This window comes from Lepisosteus platostomus, chromosome 6 (assembly GCF_059453375.1).
Source record: "Lepisosteus platostomus isolate fLepPlt1 chromosome 6, fLepPlt1.hap1, whole genome shotgun sequence".
Lineage (NCBI taxonomy): Eukaryota > Metazoa > Chordata > Actinopteri > Semionotiformes > Lepisosteidae > Lepisosteus > Lepisosteus platostomus.
The window spans coordinates 66389091-66407711 of NC_142616.1; the positions used below are offsets into that span (position 1 = coordinate 66389091).

General features: G+C 50.8%; 1 protein-coding gene across 2 annotated transcripts in view; it reads left to right on the forward strand.

Moving 5' to 3' along the window:
• The window catches only part of cacna2d2a (calcium voltage-gated channel auxiliary subunit alpha2delta 2a), a 252799-nt gene that overhangs the window by 187599 nt on the left and 46579 nt on the right, over positions 1-18621 (forward strand). For both annotated transcript variants that reach the window (XM_088637016.1, XM_088637018.1), the window contains exons 7-10: positions 1223-1354; positions 2575-2632; positions 10998-11048; positions 13535-13634. In XM_088637016.1, coding sequence (XP_088493142.1) covers positions 1223-1354; positions 2575-2632; positions 10998-11048; positions 13535-13634 — 341 coding nt within the window. The remainder of the gene's footprint in view (positions 1-1222; positions 1355-2574; positions 2633-10997; positions 11049-13534; positions 13635-18621) is intronic.

An 18621-nucleotide genomic window follows, 5' to 3' on the forward strand; every position in this document is an offset into this window, starting at 1 on the left:
GAATGAAGTGGGATCTGTAATTGAAAATCCAGGCAGAGAGGATAATGATCATTTATTTGTCTGAACTTTTAAAATGAGCAAAAAGAAAAACCTCTGCTCGCAAATTCAGCGGCTTATCTGGCAGGCACCCCGGTTAATTAAATCTAAAGGCATGCAAACACAGATTTGTGCTTCCCCAGCTCGGCAGCTCACATCCCTCTTCATTTAATCAAGCCGGCATTATAGTTTTGATTGCACTACACATCTTTTAACTTCTGCATAGCTATTAAATAATAATTGAAATTAATACCCGCCGAAAAGCCGGAGAAAAGTGATGCAAATGGAGGCGGTGTGTGTGTGCGTGGCGGTGGGGGGCTGGGGGGGGGAGTGCCGTCTCAGTTGCTCACATGACAGATCATTGGCTGTGGCAGTGAGACTCGTGCACTGCAGCTGCGTGGTGTGGGTCGCAGTGAGAGAGAGGTTTGGATCCGCGCAGGACATTCATCACCGGCAACAGGGGTTCAGGGCTGGCGACGGGTCCGACCCCTGCCGTTCAGGTCTTGACCCAGCACGCCGCCTCGTGCCCGGTCGGTCCTGCCGAGGGCGTGGAGGGCAGGGAGACCGTTTCTGAAGGGCTGTTGCGCAGGCGTGGTATGTCGTGTTTTATTAGGGTGCAGGTGCCCTACGTGCGTCACAGCACTGGGATCTGGGGTTCAGTTCTGCATGGAGCTCCTTCGGCCTGGAGTTTGCAGGCTCTGCCCAACTCTTCATGGATTCCCCTGGGCTCTGGGCCCGACTGTCTCGATGATTCAGTTTAAAAATACTTGGCATACACAGTATTTTAATATCTCAAGTAATCTTTACTAATATTTGTTGTTTGTTTTGGAGCCATCGTTGGGCATTGTGAAAGACCTCCAAAGCCCTCCAGCCTCTTTCTTTCCCCCATTTTTATCTTCTGGCGTGTGCGTGTTCACTCATGCTCACTTTTCATAGCTTTTCAGGATGTGATGTCATGGGCGATGATGACATAAGGAGAAGGAGCCCCCCGGACTCCCAGCGCACTTTGAAGTGGATTGGGCAGCGTTACACGGGGTGGGGTCACGAAACTGGTGAAGATCAGGATTGGACCGAGCGGTTCTGTCAACGAGTGAAATAATTATTCACAACCCCCAACTTGTCAGTGATTTCTGGCAGTCTACCCCCCCCGTCACCAAGGTCTCAGCGACTGTCCTCCCCTTTCTAGCCACAGTGATCCTGAACGAGCTGAACTGGACCCAGGCCCTGGAGAAGGTGTTCATCGAGAACCGCAACGAGGACCCCTCCCTGCTCTGGCAGGTGTTTGGCAGTGCCACCGGCGTCACCAGGTACTACCCAGGTAAAAGAAGCCGCTCGAGAGGAATGGGGGACCCCTGGCCCGGCACGTGCCAGAAGCCCTCCCCCGGTTCTACCTTCACACGTCGCTGTGCACGCGAAAGAATTAAAGCCGATTAAATTAAAATTGCACCGACATTAATTGCAACTACTAGACTGACAATATCATACAGTTTGAGAACCGTATGTGGTGACATAACCCCGTTCAAATCTGTTAGACAGCAGCAGAGACACCCCACTGTCACCCCACAGTGGCTTAAAGCAGAGCTAAATGTCCATTAAAGGAAGAGAAAGGGGGAAAATACTCTCGTGCCACACTGCTAAATGTATTTCTTTTGCAAGTCTTTACTCTGTAATGTTCTTTTCTTCATCCGGTCTAACTTAATAACTGCGGGTCTGAAGCGTCTTCCAGAACGCCTCATTCCTGGCATCGATCAGGGCTTCGGTTTGTCTTCTCCCAGAATCGGAATGCGTCAACAGTGTAGCCGCAGGAGATGGGAGCGTCTCTCCTTGTGAGCGATCAGACACAGGGTGTGGCACAGAGTATCAGCAGGGTACTTTCAGAGTCTGGTGGTCAGTATGTAAAGCATTGCCTAACGAACAATTAATCAAGGTGGAATCGGATGGAAGGGGGCTGATGAAGTGTGTCACTTCCTGGCTTGAGAGAGCTGAGAACTACAGTAGCATTGTTTCAGAACCAGCCTTGTTTTTAAGTCATTTTACATGGACTTAGATTTCAAGATGGTAACACCCATATTTACACTATCAGTTGTCGAGTTTGAGGATTTTCAAATTATTATTCCCTTACTGTGTGTTAAATCAAAAGCAACAACATCAAATTGGCATGTATCTTTTATTTCTGAGACGTCTTAAAGGAACCTTCCCCTTTTCTCCCTTTAGATATCAGACACAGAACAAAGGCCACATGCAGAATTCACTCTGATGAAATTGTGGCTTTTGTTCTTAATTTGAACAACGCTAATATCGGAGGGAAAACCCACATTCTCAGAGCACTGATTAGTAACAATATACGTTTTAAACAGTTAAACTTGGCAGTCTTAAATGTTTTCATGAATTCCCTCCTGGCATCAGCTTAGATCTCTTCAGCTCACAGAGGCTCAAACAGAGGGTTTGGCACCTCCGATCGCTCACCTGTGGACACTGCTCCAGCTGTCCCGATTTCTCTCTGACCGTGTTTCCTGTTTGTCTGTGCCCTGTGTCCAGCAACGCCATGGAGGGCTCCCAATAAGATCGACCTGTACGACGTCCGAAGGCGACCCTGGTAAGGATGGCATGGTTTTGATCTCCAGCTGTGACGTAACGGTGAATACAGTCCTCCTAGTGTTGGCTGAGCTGACAGATAGTCTAAGAATAAATGAGAACATTAGAAAGGTTACAGAGAAGGGGAGGTCATTTGGCCTGTTAAGCTGATTGGGGAGCTAGCAGCTCATCGATCCAGCAGGTGCGTCCAGTGGTTATCTGAAGGAAGCCAGGGTGGCGGCTTCTGGGTAGCTTGATCCAAACCCCCACAACCCTTTGTGTAAAGAAGTCATCTTTATCACCTCGTTCTCGGCAGCCCTGTTTCAGAACTGAAGCAGAAAGCGTCTTTCCTGCCCAGAGCAACAGCTCTGAAGAGCACCGTGACCGTTATCGTCCGGGGCTGGGTGAAAACGGAGGGAGTGCACCTTGCCTGTCTTCGAGGGAGCTGCTCTCTCGCTGTCGGCGTTCCTCCATCTCCGTCCTCTCGGCCTCCCGTTCCTTTCCTTACTTCCGTCTCCTCCGTCCGTCCCGCGTGCCTCTGCCCGGGCTGGCCCAGACGGCCGCCTGACAGGCCGAGCGACGCCAGATCACCAGCCGGACGGAGCCGTTCGGCCCTTTCTGCCTGTCCGGCAGTCGACAGCGAGCCGATCCAAGGATCTCATCCAGCTGCTTCTGGAAAACAGCTGGAATAACCCTTCTCACATCCAGCCCGCTGAAGGTGGGATCGAAGCATCTGAAAGATTGGGTTGGCCGCAGGAAATCGATTAGCGGCAGGTTTATTTTTTGCGGCCGGATTCTAGAAGGGGTGTTGGGAAGCAGCCGGTGGGGGAGACAGGCTGGCACGTGTCATCCCAGGGGTCCTAGCGGTGGCTCTGAGGTCGAGGCGGGGCTGGGCGGGGCTGGGCTAGCTCTGCTGGCAGGTGGGGCCCGTCACCGTCGCCTTCTGACGGGGTCATTCTGATGACGTTTCGCCCCTCTGGGGGGCAGCCCTGCCCGTCCAGCGGCTCCGTAGCGCTCGGATGAAAACGATGCAGTCGGGGGCCGGTTGATTAATTACACTCTCAAGTTCCCCCGCAAGCAACTGCAGCCCCGGAGCTCCCAGTCTGCGCTCCCATGACGGCTAAATGTGTTTTTTTTTTTTTCGGTGAGTAAATAACTTCCATCTGCTTTGCTCGTCTTTGTCACTACGTGGCTGGAAAAATAAAATGGTTCTGGGATGAGCCCCTACTACCCACAATACACGGGAGACGCCGACACTTTCCTGGCTGTGGCGGCACCTTCCCAAGGTTTTCCCAAATCGGAGTCCGTGGGTGGCTTGCAGTGTGACAGCAGGGGACGTCTGGGGACCGACAGCATGCCTTGTGAACTAGCGATATGTTTGGTGCAAAATGTGGAGTCAGACAGCGCGTGTAGTGGTCGCGTAGATCATGGTTCATGAGCTAAAAGCAGAAGGAGAATCTGCCCCAGGAAAGTCAGCAGAAGGCGGTTGGAACCTGAAGGCTCTCAATGCAAAGTGATGCTGAGGCCGGCAGTGTGATTGATATACAAACTGAGAGCAGGGGGGAACATGTCTTTACACAAAGGGCTGTGGGTGTGTGGAACAAGCGGCCCAGCCATGTTGTTGAAGCCAGTGCCCAGGCTTCTTTCGAGAAAAATCTGGATGAGATCCGGGGGTCAATTACTAACTAGCAAACACGCCAGATGGGCCAAATGCTCTCCGCTCGCTTTTAACCTTTATGTTCTCTGTTCTAAAACCAAGATTGAGGCGGCGATGCACAGTAATTTGTCTAGATGTTAATTAGCGTCTGTGCAAGTTGTGACCCGTCTGATGTTCTTAAATGACAGATACTGTAGGTCTGAGTCCAGGGGGCTGGGCCACAGTTCCTGCGTTACTGTGCTCTGGGGCATCATCAGGGCCTCGTTCATTTCATCGCCACATTTCAGATAAGCCTCTTTGTAATGACGCAAGCTCTTTGCCTAACAAATTGCTCCTGCCTTTCCCGCTTCACCAAGAGCCCTGTGTTTAAAGATGAGGAGACTGGCTTGTCTGGCCCTGTGTTAAAACTATTAAACCATCATCATAAACAGAACCTGCTTCCTTCTGTGCCATGCAATAATAAGACTCAACTATGTAAAGAGATGTTAACAGGGTCTGAACTGACAGACTAATTAGATTTCCACTGTCAGAAATGTCCCTGGTGATTCTCCCTGACAGAACCTGATTTAGCAGAAAACCTGTAAAATAGAGTATAAATCTTAGAATGAGGAGCTCTGGTAATTGGAGTGTTGCTGAGGCATTTAGTCACTAACGTGAGAGGCAGAAGCTGGCTGCTGTGTTCTTTCAACAGATGTGCAAATCCAGTTTCTTTTTCAGAAACACAGTTTGCTGGTTAGAATCCATGTCATTTCTGTAGGCCTTGGATCGGCACAAAAACACAAGGCAGCACAACTGTTTAGCTAAGTGTGATATAGTGACCAGTCATTTATGAATTATTATGTTACTAACAATTTTAGGGATTACTGAAATTCCCATTAAAATAATTGCCTTCCAGACCAGCTTCCAGAATTTCTGCTGGGCAGCTCGGGAGGAAGAGATCAGGTGTCGTCATTCCCAGCATTACTTGTCTAATTCCAGCAGACCCTCCAGTCTGTTAAGTCCTTCCAGATTGGGTCGGTACCCATCCTGTGCGCAGTGTCGTCTCTCTAGTTCCTTGCCGTGTTCACCTGGGCATTAGGACAGCTCACCTGCTGCGGCCTGGCTGGGCCATCTCTGGCTGGACAGCCCGTCTGCGGGCGCGGGTTCGAGGGGTGTCAGGTGCCCACCAGCAGGTGGCGCTGCAGTGAACGGGGCTCGTGCTGTAGCGCAGTGGTGCCCAGTCCTGGTCCCGGTGACCCATTCCATCCCGCCTTCATCAGAACCCATACACGGCCAAAGAGGGATCTTCATCTGAAGATTCGCGTTTTGTTTTCTAGTCCAAAGTTTGGGATTGGATGTCCCCCAAATTGATTTCACTTTCAAAATACAATGGTTAAAGCTCCGACACATTCAAGAGCCGAAACAAGCAGCCATTGTTGATCTTACTATTCATGATGTCAGCGCACAGGGTGTGACTGTGAGACTGATGGCTTGGCTGGAACGAAACCCAGCAGGTGTGTGTGTGTGTGTGTGGGGGGGCACTGGGCCCAGGATTGGGAGCCCCTGCATTAGCAGCTGGCACAGCTGCGCCCTCTGTGAGTTCAGGGGTCAGGTGGTGCCAGTGTTGCCCCTATGCCAGCACACGGCTCTCTGGGTCCGGTCAGCGTGTGCGTGTAGAACACAGGAACACGGCACCCGTTTCCCTGTTGCTACACAAGATGCCGCTTCCTGCTCGGCACTAAAAGCTGGAGGAGTTGCTCCGGGTTCCAAGACAGAATGGCTTGGATGTTTGCGGAAAAGTTTGGGCGTGAGGGGAGGGAGGAGTAAAGTCTCAGGCGCCTCTGGGACGGCTGAGCGATCTCTTTAATTAAGTGATGTTTCCGATTCCTGGTGGCTGAGCTCGTGATTTTCTGTTTGTGCTCCGCGATGACCTTTGCGCAGACTCGGGGAGTATGTAATTGACTCCCCACGAATTGCCAAAATATCTTTAGCCGGCTGCTCCGCGGGCCTGCGTGCGTTCCGGAACGGAGCTGAAACAGGAGGAAACAAATGATGCTTTGGGAACGGCAGCGTTTAAACTGGTTAACTGGGAGCCTAGCAGCTGTGCAACAATGCATTGGGAAGTAAATGGTGTTGATTGCATGTGTATGTATACTGTCGGTGCTAATGTAAACCCTGCCAGGCTTGTGGCTGTCTGGATGCAAAAGTGAGCAGAGGACCAGCTGCGCTCCAGTGTTTCTCTCTGTCAGCCAAGTGATTAAGCGGACGTCGTAGGACATTTTGGGGTGTCAAGTGGTGGGGTAGCCCCTTGGACGTCTTTAAAAAAAAAAAAAAGCATTTTTCTTCCAGGTTGCAGCCCCAGAGAGCAGGGAAATGAAGGCAATTACCCTGAGTCTGCCGAACTGTTCCCCCTGGCTGCCTTCCCACCCCCAGACCCCCCGGAAAATTAATGGCCCAACCACCACAGTTAATTGTCTCCAATTGCTCCGACATTAATTATTAACATTTCTCAATTGTAACGTCTGTAAGGGTTATTAAAGGGAAGGGGGGGGGGCAGAGAGATGGAGCCAGGCAGCACACAGAGCAGAGGACGCAGGCTTGAGCCACCGAAGCATCGCGAAGATCCCATTACCGCCGCAGCGCATTCCAGCAGGCAGCCGGCAGAGAGGTATCGATTTTCACAAAAGCCCATCTCGCGGCGGTAAATATTTTGGGCCGGCCGGGCCCGCAGGGAGCCGTTTGATAACGCGCCCGCTTGAAATGAGCGGACTGGGTGGCCTCTCGTCTTCCCTGTCACAGGCCGGCCGCGGTGCCGCCCGCTGTCTGAGGGGCGCAGCCGACCCGGGGAAGGGCCCCCCCCGCAACGCAGAGCAGTCCGCTTTCAAAACCCGCCCCAGCAGCGCAATCCGGACGCGATTCCCGGATTTCTCCCTGAACGGCCTCGGGAAAACGATTGAACAAAATCTGGAGGCCTTGACTATTCGCTGTAGCGACTGAGAGAACCACAGGATGCCTGGAAACCATACCTGAGAAATGCCTACGGTATTGTCTCCGGATTTCTGTAGGTGATGGACTCTCCTCTGCACTGCAACTCCGGGGAAAGCCGGACCCCGGTCCCAGATCCCAACAGAACTTCCTTATCGTGCTGAATTAGGGAGAGGGGATTGTCATGAGAATCGACAGGGTGAACACAACGCGTGCCGCACCTTAATTTCGGTGACGGCAGCTCACAAAAGCTGCAGACTGATAAGATCTTCAGCGTTCGTGTTGTTTTTTTCTTCATTAGAGTTCCATTGCCGTGAAAAGTTGATCACTTGTGTTTTTTTTAATACGTTTTTTTTTATTTTTACGCTTCAGAAACAAACCATAATACAAGAATGGCCCCCCTCTCCCCCCCCCCGCCCCTATTCTCCCTCCCCACTGAGCGGCCGAGATGCTGGAAGAAAGAGCTGAGCTTCTGGAGGCTCAGGCGGAATAAACAAGTCAAGATTACATCATCTTTCTGAGGGCAGCTGTGGATTTGCGTCTCCTGGAGTTTATTTTATCTTAATTTAATCTTTATTCAGTCCGCACGTCTCCCGGGAGAGCCGGGCTCGGGAGGCGTCAGTCCGTCAAATAACAAAACCTGTCGCTCCGACACGCACGCGTCGGGGGCTCTGCGACGCACAACACTCGCCGCTGCCGAAAACACAGATAAGGCCTACTGATCTGGCACCTGGAACTGCTGGAAATTCAAGTGTAGAGCCGGTAACGGAGCCTGTCTAATCCGCCCCTTCTCTACCGCTGCTGAATTTCCGTCTCCTCGTATCGTCTCCCCGGTCCAGACCCGGGAGAGTAGCGCACGGACAGGACCGGAGGTGCTGGCGCCTGCTGAGCTCCCCCGCGCAGTGTCTTTGCGTTGCTGTTTGGAAGCCGCTGTGCTGCAGAGGGTGGGTGGAAACGCCCTTCGGCTGACAGAGAACTGAGTCCCGCTGGATTTTCCCTTGATCCGGGCCTCCCACGGCGATGGCCTCACCTGTCACTGATTTATTGATTTATAGCGACTCAACCTCCCCCCCCAGAAGCCTGCAAGGTAGCCCTCACAGATGTCCATAACTGCCGAATACTGTATGCTGAACATGCAGTGTGCATCTCGGGGACACTCAAGATGACTTCTTTGATTGTAAGGTCAGGTGCTGCTTCTGAACTTCCTAGAGCAGACCTTAATGTCTTCTTGAGTGGGCTGTCGTGCCTTCACTTGAAAGTTACAGAGAGCCCTTTTTAAAGGGTGCGCGTGGTAGAGACAGCGAGAGGCACGTGCAGTGAAGTGGCAGCTTTTGTTAGATACTGTAGGTTCGATAGCTGCACAAGTGCGAGTGGGGTCCCGGGACTGGATGAGTGCTCGTTCCTCGTTATTCTTAGACTACGCTGCGCAGCGCACTACAGCAGGAGACCCTCAGTCTGCTCAAAGGTTCAGAGTTGAACTGTAATACCCAGCGGTTTGCTGACAGCTGCTACACAGACGTCATGAACAGGAGGCAGTGCAGAAGTGACAAGAAGGAAGTTAAAGCCTGTATTAACCCTATAAGAGCAGGTCCGCAGGTTTGTCAGACTTGAAGCGAGTTTGTATCCGGGTGATGAGGAGTATTGCACATCGCCTTTCGCAGCAGGTGTGTTGACACTTGATTGAACCGACATGACGTGGGCAAATTCATTCTGCTGATGAACATTTGTAATTAGCAGTGCTGATCGACGGGAGGTCTGTTGTCAAAGTCACAGGCTAGTAGACAGTCTGCACCTCTGTGTCACATGATTTGCACCGTGTTGCAGATCCTGTCCTCTTGGATTCCGTTCCATTCCTTGCGTAGAACCTCGACGTGTGCCCGTTCTCTGGTCCCTGAGCCCTAGGTGCCACGTGTCATCCCAGCTCATCCCAGCAGTGTTCACTGGGGCTCATGTCTGGTGCGCCCCAGCGATCCACAGCAGAACGAGGACGTGTTGTCACTCCGGGAGGAGCCCACAGGAGGGGCCGCAAGTGGGCCCCCAGGACTGGATCAGTGTAGCCGTGCAGTCAGGCTGCCATCAATCAATCAATCAATCAGTAGGGACTACTCCTGCCCATGCGCCCATCGCAACACGGACCCCTGCAACGATGGGCCTGCTGTACACACAGCCATTAGCTGATTGTATTGCACTCGCCAGCATCTGTCAAGCTAGTGTATATAGAGGAATGGACTCCACTGCTGGCGATAGCCCTTGGCTTTCACTTACCGCTCAGTAGACCAGTTGCCTGTGCAGAGCTCAGCGCAGCCGTGATACAGGGAGAATGCATCAGAGGCCAGGAGCCAGCAGAAACACTGTCGCGCGCGGCCGTTTGTCCTGGTGCGTCCGGCCGTGCTAAAAGGAAGGCGTTTTCCCAGTCTTTGGGATAAACCTGGACAATTCCAGTTCTGAATTTTTGTAAGTGCTTATTTGAGCACAGAACATCAGTTCCTGATTTTCCATTTTATAGCATATGAAAGTTAAATAACGATAATGTTATGTTTTATAGTGTCCTTACAATGGCCTTTGTGACTCTTGACAGGGTGTTCCTAAAATATGGGTGGGGGGGTGCAATGTACTGTACATTGTTTCCGTTGTGATAGTGATTTTTATTTTATTTTTAGCAGCGTTTTAATGGTCTCCACCATTTACGGTTGTGCCCAGTGTCAGAAAGGACTCTGGGCACAACAAGCTGTACCTTTTAGCCATCGTGTGTCTGATCAGTTGCGACCCTCCCCTGCACGCTGTTGATCAGTCTATTAGACCCTTCTGTTTTTCTGTAAAGACTCCCATCAACCAATTGAGTCTCAACGCTCCACATATAAACCTCTCCTGGCGGTAGTGCTGCTCTTTATTAAATTGTTTTGAGTCCTTTCCTCTCACTGGCACCTAATCACAAGAAGTAAAGACCATTTCAGTTTCAGACAACTAGAACATACTACTTATCCCTTTTATTTAAAAATGCTCTCTCCATATTAGCATAAACCAATTTCTTGCTGCGTGTTTGTTTTAAGTAAAAGCTTGTGTCTCTGCAGTGAGAGTCCTAGACATGCTCTCTTGAAGAGGCAGCCACAGCACACGTTTCCTCACCCAGGGACGGGACTGCCTTGATAAGTATTTAGCAGCACCATATGAAAGAGGAGCTTTCTCTCTCTCCCTCTTTTTCTCTCTCTTTTTAAATTAAGATTTTAGTAATTAAATTGATAAAAGTCACGCCAATATGCCTCATGGTTCCAGTCCTGATTCTGAATGCCGCTCGTCGTGGAGCGCGGTGGAAATTCTACCTTTGATGTCTCGCTGTCTATTATTAAAAATAATTGGATTTTTTTTTTCTTTTTCTTTCCACCCCGGACATGCTCAGTTAATCCCACACTACAGGCTGCAGTGTCTCAGGGTTCCGGCTCTGCCTGACGAGATGGGGGCCCTCAGCACTGTGCTGTTTATCAGTTTAACAGTTTAACTCAGGATTTAACTCAGGACTCAGGTTGGAGCGCCAACCTTTAACAGCAGGAGGTCAGGGAATCGCAATACACCCTTAGCCGAACCAGGAACGTTCTCCAGTGGATTTTAATGCTGAGGGTTCCTGCGTTCCCCCTCGATGATGTGCAGTTTTTTAAGAGTGCAGGAAAAACTATAAAGGGCCTAGGAACCTGGCTGAATCCATGCAAAATCCGATCTCTTAGTGCACCTAGTGCTATTTGACTAAACAGTTGATTTCTGTCGTTCGCAGGTACATCCAAGGGGCGTCGTCTCCAAAGGACATGGTGATCATTGTAGACGTGTAAGTTCTGGCGACTCGTTAGCGTTCCACCTGCTCCCTGTCTTTATGTTCCAGGAAAGCAGCAAAGCGACGCGTGATGGTGGATGCCATTTGTGAAACATAATTGACTGCATTAAAACAGCTGTGGTGTTACACCCCAATGTGGGCGTGTCTCATGTGGTGTCACTCCCACTGTGGGCGTGTCTCACATGGTGTTACACCACTATGTGGGCGTGTCATGCACGGTGTCACTCCCAGTGTGGGCGTGTCTCATATGGTGTCACCCACTGTGGGCGTGTCTCACATGGTGTCACTCCCAGTGTGGGCGTGTCTCACATGGTGTTGCGCCCCGATATGGGCGTCTCCGGGTTTCACTCGCAGTGTGGGCGTGTCTCACATGGTGTCACTCCCAATGTGAATGTGTCTCACATGGTGTCATTCTGGCTGTGGGTGTGTCTCACAGTGTGTCATTCCGGCAGTGGGTGTGTTTTATGCTACCACTCCCACTATGGGAATGTTTCATACTGTGTCCCTCCCAGCTGTGTGTTCATCATGAATTGATCCCAGAGTAAGACCTGTTTAGTCAGAAAGCACAGCAAGCTGAGGGGATGGGGGATGCCCTGTGTACGGACGTCAGTGGAAAGGACCCTTGAAACAGGACGTTTTTGACACTCGGGACTAACAAAAGAAACGAGTAAAAGAAAAGCCAAAAGGGCGCAGGGCAGATAATTTGTAATTAAGTCGTCAAACAGCACCGGAGAAACGCAGCCAATCTGGACTGACCCAGCATTCTTCCAGGATCAGAGTTGGAAGCCAGTGTGTGAGAACTGCAAGCTGAGGGTTAATAAAATGCAGAACTAACAGCTCTGTGCAGAATGGCAGCCCTAACTGCACAGCTGCAACAAGACAAGAGGCCGGTATCCATCATTGCTCATCATTGTGATTTCTACACCCCTCCATTAACCACAGGTTTGGCCTGTCTCAGTGGAAGGCAGCATGCTGCAGTTTCCAAAATCGGTGCTCGTCAGGTCTGTGATACCAGATGTTACGTGAGGCTGTTTGTGCTGTGCCGGCTCTCCTGCGGCCCTGCTCCAGCCATGTCTGTGTGGCGGCGCAGTGGGAGGGGTGGGGCTGGGGTCAGATAATCTTATTTACAGCTGCAGCACCATCCATACCTGATATTCCCATCGCAGTCATGTGCTGATCACTTCCAATTAGAGACACAGTTACACTTCGGGTCATTGCTGTTATCACATTTGTTCCAGAGATTAATCTGCACTGTCATTTGCCCAGTTCTGCAGTGGGGTAACATTTAGTTTATCAAACTAAAATTGTTGGAAGGATTAGCATTGTAAAGGGGCTTGCTATTGAGTGTGAGGGCTTGTTATCATTATTCCATTAATAAAGGGGCAGTTATTGCTGTCATTCCGATTGTGGGAAACTGGAGCCTGTCCCAGGAGTGCCGGGCACAAGGCCATAGCCCATCCCAGGACCGGCACTCACAGGCAGGGACAATACAGAGATGCCAATAGAACTTGACAGCATGTCTGTAGAAGGTCAGAAGAAATATGAGACAAAAACTCCACACTGAAGGTGATCCAGTCTGCCGCTTCGACTACTACTACAGCTGTCGTTGTCACCAACGTGCTGAAGTCACACATTTCTTCGGGTCCCCATATGTAGGTTTCACAGTACAGTAAGGGTGACTTCTGTTAGCACAAATGTTAGACTGACGACTGACGAAAGCAGCTTGTACCCATTCACAGAGCTGGGTATTTCACTGAATATGTGAAGTAGTGTGATGTACCTTCCTCAAGGTTACAACAGCAGTTTGTCACCTGCGATTCAACTATGAGTCTCGAACCTGTAACGAACAGTTCTTTCCGGACCCTATGCGGACGACACAATCCGACGAAGTGGGGAAACACTGGGGAAACGTCATGCAGGAATACGGGGCTGAAGACAGGGGGGCGTGTCCAAGGTGCGCTGGTGCACGGGGGAGGTGTGGCCGAGGCGAACAATCCCAAAGAGTAATCCATAGAGGGAATCCAAAAACACACGAGAAAGTCCAAAACCAGGAGATCCATCAAAACACGAAGTTAAAACCACGAAGGCCGGGTCGGAACCGGCGGACAGGGAACAGGAACAGAGGTTAAAACCTTAACGGGACCAGGCGCTTCCTGGTCCCGGACTCGCACGATACGGAAATCAGATGCAGAGCCCGGATGAGCGTCAGCGCCTGGCTTTTAAGGTGGGCTGGGAATAGGGAACAGGTGCACAGAATAAAGTCTCACGTGAAAGGGCTGGAGCACCCTTAAGGAGGGGGGACTATAATCGTGACAGAACCCTGGTGGCGGTTCCACCTTGCAGCGCCCGTGAATGTGTAGGCTCACGATTGGACTTCCCTTTTCTGCCAGTGGCGGAGGGGCACCTGTAAGGCTGCAGGCCCTCTGTCGCAGAAGCTGGGGGTTCAGCCCCTCACCCTGTGTTCCCCTTGTCCTCACCAGGAGCGGCAGCGTCAGTGGGCTGACCCTGAAGCTGATGAAGACCTCCGTCACGGAGATGCTGGACACCCTCTCTGATGACGATTACGTCAACGTGGCATCCGTAAGTCTTGTCCGTAAGGACTTCCCAGTGTGGCCTGCTGGGGCACGGAGAAGAGCCTTTTAAATGTTTGTAACAGAGTTCTGAAAAGAAAAAGGAAATGCCTGTGCCCCCGAGGAATAAGTGCAGTATATCATTTCACAGTGGTACTGCGAATGCAAATGGGACACATTCATGTAAACTGCAGTCCGGATCTAGTATGAGTGTTTGAGCGTATAGCTGACACAGACGCTGTGCTTTTGTTAAACCATGTGTCAATACCAGACGGGCCTTCTGTCGATCCTTTCAGGCTCAGAATGTCAGTCTAACCCAGTGGTTGTCAATTTGTGGATCGGGACCCAGCAGCATATTATAAAGTGGAACTGAGATGGAAAATTGGCATTTCCATATTTATTGTAACATATGTTAGAATTGTTTGTGAAATCCTGTTTTGTGAGCTCGTAATCAAAGTCCGTGATTTTAATCTGAAGGGGAATGTAATAGCATTCTAAATAAGGTGGCTAAGTAATGCTCAAAGGTTTGCTATTCTAAAACCCAATTACTATTAATACCATGATATCCTTTATATACCAAAAATTGCTTTTATTACACCCAGTTGAAAATCTGTCTTCTAGCCCTTAACCAATTATCTAATTGATTATTTAATCATCACCCAATGTGTCTATTTACAATGACCCGAGTCCCGTGGCTGCCTTTAAGAGGCAGGTTGACTGTAATTTGTCCTCCCTGACCCGGCCTGACACTAAGTGGACGTTCTAGGACTCTGACCACTGTAAATAGACACACGGGGTGATGATTAAATAAGCTTCTGAAGAGATTCTCGAAGATGCTGATGGCAGGACACCTGGGCTAAAGGTTCGAAAGAAAGAGGAACCCGGCTCTCCTTTCAGGCGAGCTCTAACACCCAACATTTAGCACAGGAGACATTGTGTGGCCTTGGACAGTTTTTGTCAACGCTCCGGTGTAAAATGGTCTTGGCCTGTGAGTGTGCAGCAAGCTCTGCGTTTCTCAACCCAGGACTGTATTTCTTTCTCTCAGACATCATAGAGTCAAAGCTAGACAGAGACGTGGATTTATTGCATACCATGGTGGGCTGTCAGGCTGAAAGGGGGCGCAGACCACTGAGACACTGGGAGAGCTGGGTTGAACCCCGTATGGCCCAGGGCGATAAGAGGGAGCTCACTCTTGGCGCCAGCAGATCTCGCTGCATGGTTGGGTCACGACGCCCAGTGGCGTGAGCCGTGTGCTGAAGGGGGGATAGATCCTGCTGCTTTCGCGGCCGAAGACGAGGCAGCTCGTCAGCGGAATACGAGGCAGGGTGAAATTGTCTGGAGATGAGTGGAACGAGAGTGGCTCAAGCAGCTGTCAAATCACAGGGCGATACAATTTTGCTGTCTTATTAGTACGCAGAGAGGGGACAGAACATTACTTCTGTCTTGTTGATATTCATCCTTTCTTCCACTTTAAAAGGTAATAACAGCTTTTTAAACAAAACAACGGGGGAATAATCTGTCCCTTTTAATTCTGCTGAATACAAATGGGAGATGAGCTGCCGCCACAGCGAGAACAAAATTGATTTTTTTTTTCCATTTTTTTTTAGCATTGTTAGAAAAATTCTTTGCTATTATCCACTTTCAGTTGCTATGCTTTTGGCAGCCTGGAATGTGGGGGCTGGAGATTGGGTGCATCGTTGCTCTTCATGTACAGTACCGTGTTAGCATCTGCAAGGAAGTGTGTTTAAAAACAAAAACACAGGTCACTGTCTGCAAAGGATGGGGGGGTGGGTTTTGAACGAGCTGTCCAGCCATGTCGTTGAAGCCCATAGGATGGCTTCTTTCAGGAAATGGCGGATGAGGTCCTTTAGCTGCTAGCTACTGGATGCTCCAGATGTGCTGAATGGCTTCTCTCGTTTCCCTCTTTTTTAGTTTTCTGAAATAGGGTTTTGTGTGTCTATGGGGAATAATTGCAAAAAAACAAGGTGAGTCAAAGCAGTAAACCAGAAACAAGTTATGTAAATAAGAGCCGTCCCGAGCTGTTGGTTTATTCAATTAGAGGGGCATGTTTAAAGCAGAATTCTTCTTGTTTTATTTCTAGAGATTGCAACTGAGCAGCAGCTGCTTGCCCGTGCAAGAGAAAAATAATCTCAGCTCAGGGAAGGCTGGAATAAGGGGATGTGTTAGGACCACAGGAAGTCATAAAGCAGTTCCTTGAAGATGCTTCCCTGTGCACATAGCTTTGCCACTCACCCAGAGCCCTGAAGGGTTCTAAAGCAGACAGGGATCGTGCAGCGGCGTTCTCTCAGACAGGGAGAGACACCAGCCTCTGTGCTTGTTTTCTCCGCCGGAGTTTGTGGGGCTGGACTGGCAAGCCCTGGGAGATGGAGAGCTGGAGAGCTGGTGCTATTGCAGAATTAGTCGGCTGTGGCTGACAGACAGGGTGGGGTGGTTCACAGGCTTTCTCTTTAAAAACAGGTGCGATGCCATCTTGCAGGAGGGAACGGGACTGAGATCAGAGACATCACTCTCTCCAGATTCTCCTGTCTCTTTGTCTTTCACATCCCTGCAGACAGAAGGTCAAGTCCATTCTTGCCTCTACAGCTCCGGCCTCAGTTCTGTTTCTCCTGGGCAATTTCCTGTGCGTTCAATCCTGACTCGCTGAAAGGGCTGAAAACCACTCTCAGCGTTGCAGTGACGCCAATGAGTGTTATGGCAGTTTTTATTTATCAAAGTGAAGTCAGGGATATTGGGTGCAAGGCACAGGCATGCCAGATGAAATCTGAAACCTCACTCATCTTTTTGCAATCCTCTTATCCTCTGGAAAAAAAAGGTGCTCTATTGTGACCGAAGACAGAGCTGTTCCTATAAGGCCGACATAAGCACCGGAAAAGTCTGACGTCGTGCCGTGCAGTAGTTTGTGTTCTCTTCGGTGCATCAATTTCACTCTTCCCCTCTCAGACACACCCCTAGCACGGAACTCCATTGGAAATCGGAGGATTTCCAGGCACCCTGGCAGTTCTGCAGTTTACGTGCACGCAAAATAACAAAAGCCGGGAAGCGAATCGAGCCGTTGGTGCAGAAGCTCGGACACGCAGCAGTGGGTGGTTGGGGGTCTTGGGTGTGCTCAGTTCAGATGTAAGGTCTCCGTGAACACAGTAATCTCTGCTAATCCCTATCAACCGGTCAGGGTATTTCTCAATCCTACAGTAGGAGCTGCAAGCAGGGCAGAAGGGGAGCTAATTAATTATGCAAAGGATTATGTGTCTCCCCCCCCCCCGATTTGTTTTGTTATTTGTAAGAAACGCTTTGCGAATCCTCCACTGAAATTTATTTCATTTATTAATTTATTTATCATAAAGATCCGCATGCCCTGCCTGCCACAGTTTCTGTAACGTCCTCAAGACTGGGGGGGGGCAGGTGGGTTTGAGGTGCATTCGCCAGCTTCGCCTCACTCCCCGCGGGGGTTCCTGGGAAGGCGGGCGGCCCTTGCTCTTCGCTTTGCTGCCGGTCATGTTTCGAGGGCACCCTGCCGAGAGCCCCGGCACCCGCTCGTTACAGCTCAGACCCGGTCTAGACACGCGCAGCTGCACGCCGGAGCCGCCCCGAAGGAATCGGCTTGGAATACCTAACTAGGTCGTCCTGCAGAGCCGGAGCAGACGGAGGCCGAGGGAAGAACGAAGGAAAAGGGGAGGGGAAGGGGTTTCTGTTCCAGGCGCTGCGGGGTTACAGCAGCTCTGGAGTTCGAATTCACCTGTTGCCCTGACGTTCGCCCAGACCGCGCCGGGCCCTCTCCTGTCCCACGCCACCATTCCCAGAGCTGAGCCTCGGGGCGGCGTGTTTGCTTGAAGAGGTTCACAAGGTGCTTGACGGGCAGGACAGCAGACGGGAAGACTCATCAGTCGCCCAGCCAGACGAGTGGGAAGAGTGCTCGGATGGGGCTTGTGCGCTGGAATTGGCTGACTCCTCCCGGTGGCCTTGCCTCTCACCTGGTCATCAAGCCAGCAGTGATGCCCTGGTGGTCTGCAGCTACAGCCGAGACAAGTAGAAACAAGACCGGAATTTCGGCGTACGATGAGTTTTACGGGAGCACAGTGTGATTTCATGCTGTCTGGTGAGGGCGTGTCATTTCAGACCCATGTGATAATTAAGGCAATTATCAGATAACATTCCCAATTAACACTGTCTAAACCGCTCATAACAGTTCCATTAATTAAAATACCCAAACGTCTGCCTACATGCACAAATACAGACGCCAAACGCTGAGTAAATCTCTCCCTTATCAGCAGCAGAGGAGAAAGGCTCGCGCTTCTGAGCTGCCCAGTGCTCGTGGTTTTGGAGGAATAGTTTGTAATGGAACGTTTATTCCAAGATGTGGGAGAGAACATGTTGACTGTTCATAAAGAAAAAGGATTCTGCAGGCTGCAGGGGGAGCTGGAAGGATCAGATAGCTGCGGCTCGTCTGCCCTTTGTCAGGAAACAGTTCTTTCCGGGCCCTATGCGGACGACACGATCTGGAAGGTGAAGAAACAATAGGGAAAAATATCATGCAGGAGTCGGGACCTGTCCCGGCGGGACAGGGAATCAGGAGCAGGAAACTAAAACCATAACGGAGTACGTGCCCGCACACGCATGACCATGTGTCTTTAACGAGCGAAGCCTGATGGAAGCTGAGAGGCACGGGGCTCTGCGGTGCAAGAGGAGAAGATCGGCGGAGCCAAGGTGTTTGGGGAGCTGGGGGTGGGGGGGGGGCGACATGACAGCTCGGGAAAGCGAAGTGGACGGGCGAGATTAAGGAGGCGGCGCGGCGTGTAAGTGATATTTACTCCCTTCATTTGTCTGCATAAATACAGAGCTCCCAGTGCCCTTGCGGGGAAGCAGGCAAATGGAATGTGACGGGGCCCTGGCTCTGTGGCTCCACAGCTCCCTGATGCTCTCCGCTCTCTCTCTCTCTCTCCCCGTCTCGGCAAGCTTGTTCGGAGGGGACGTCACCTTCG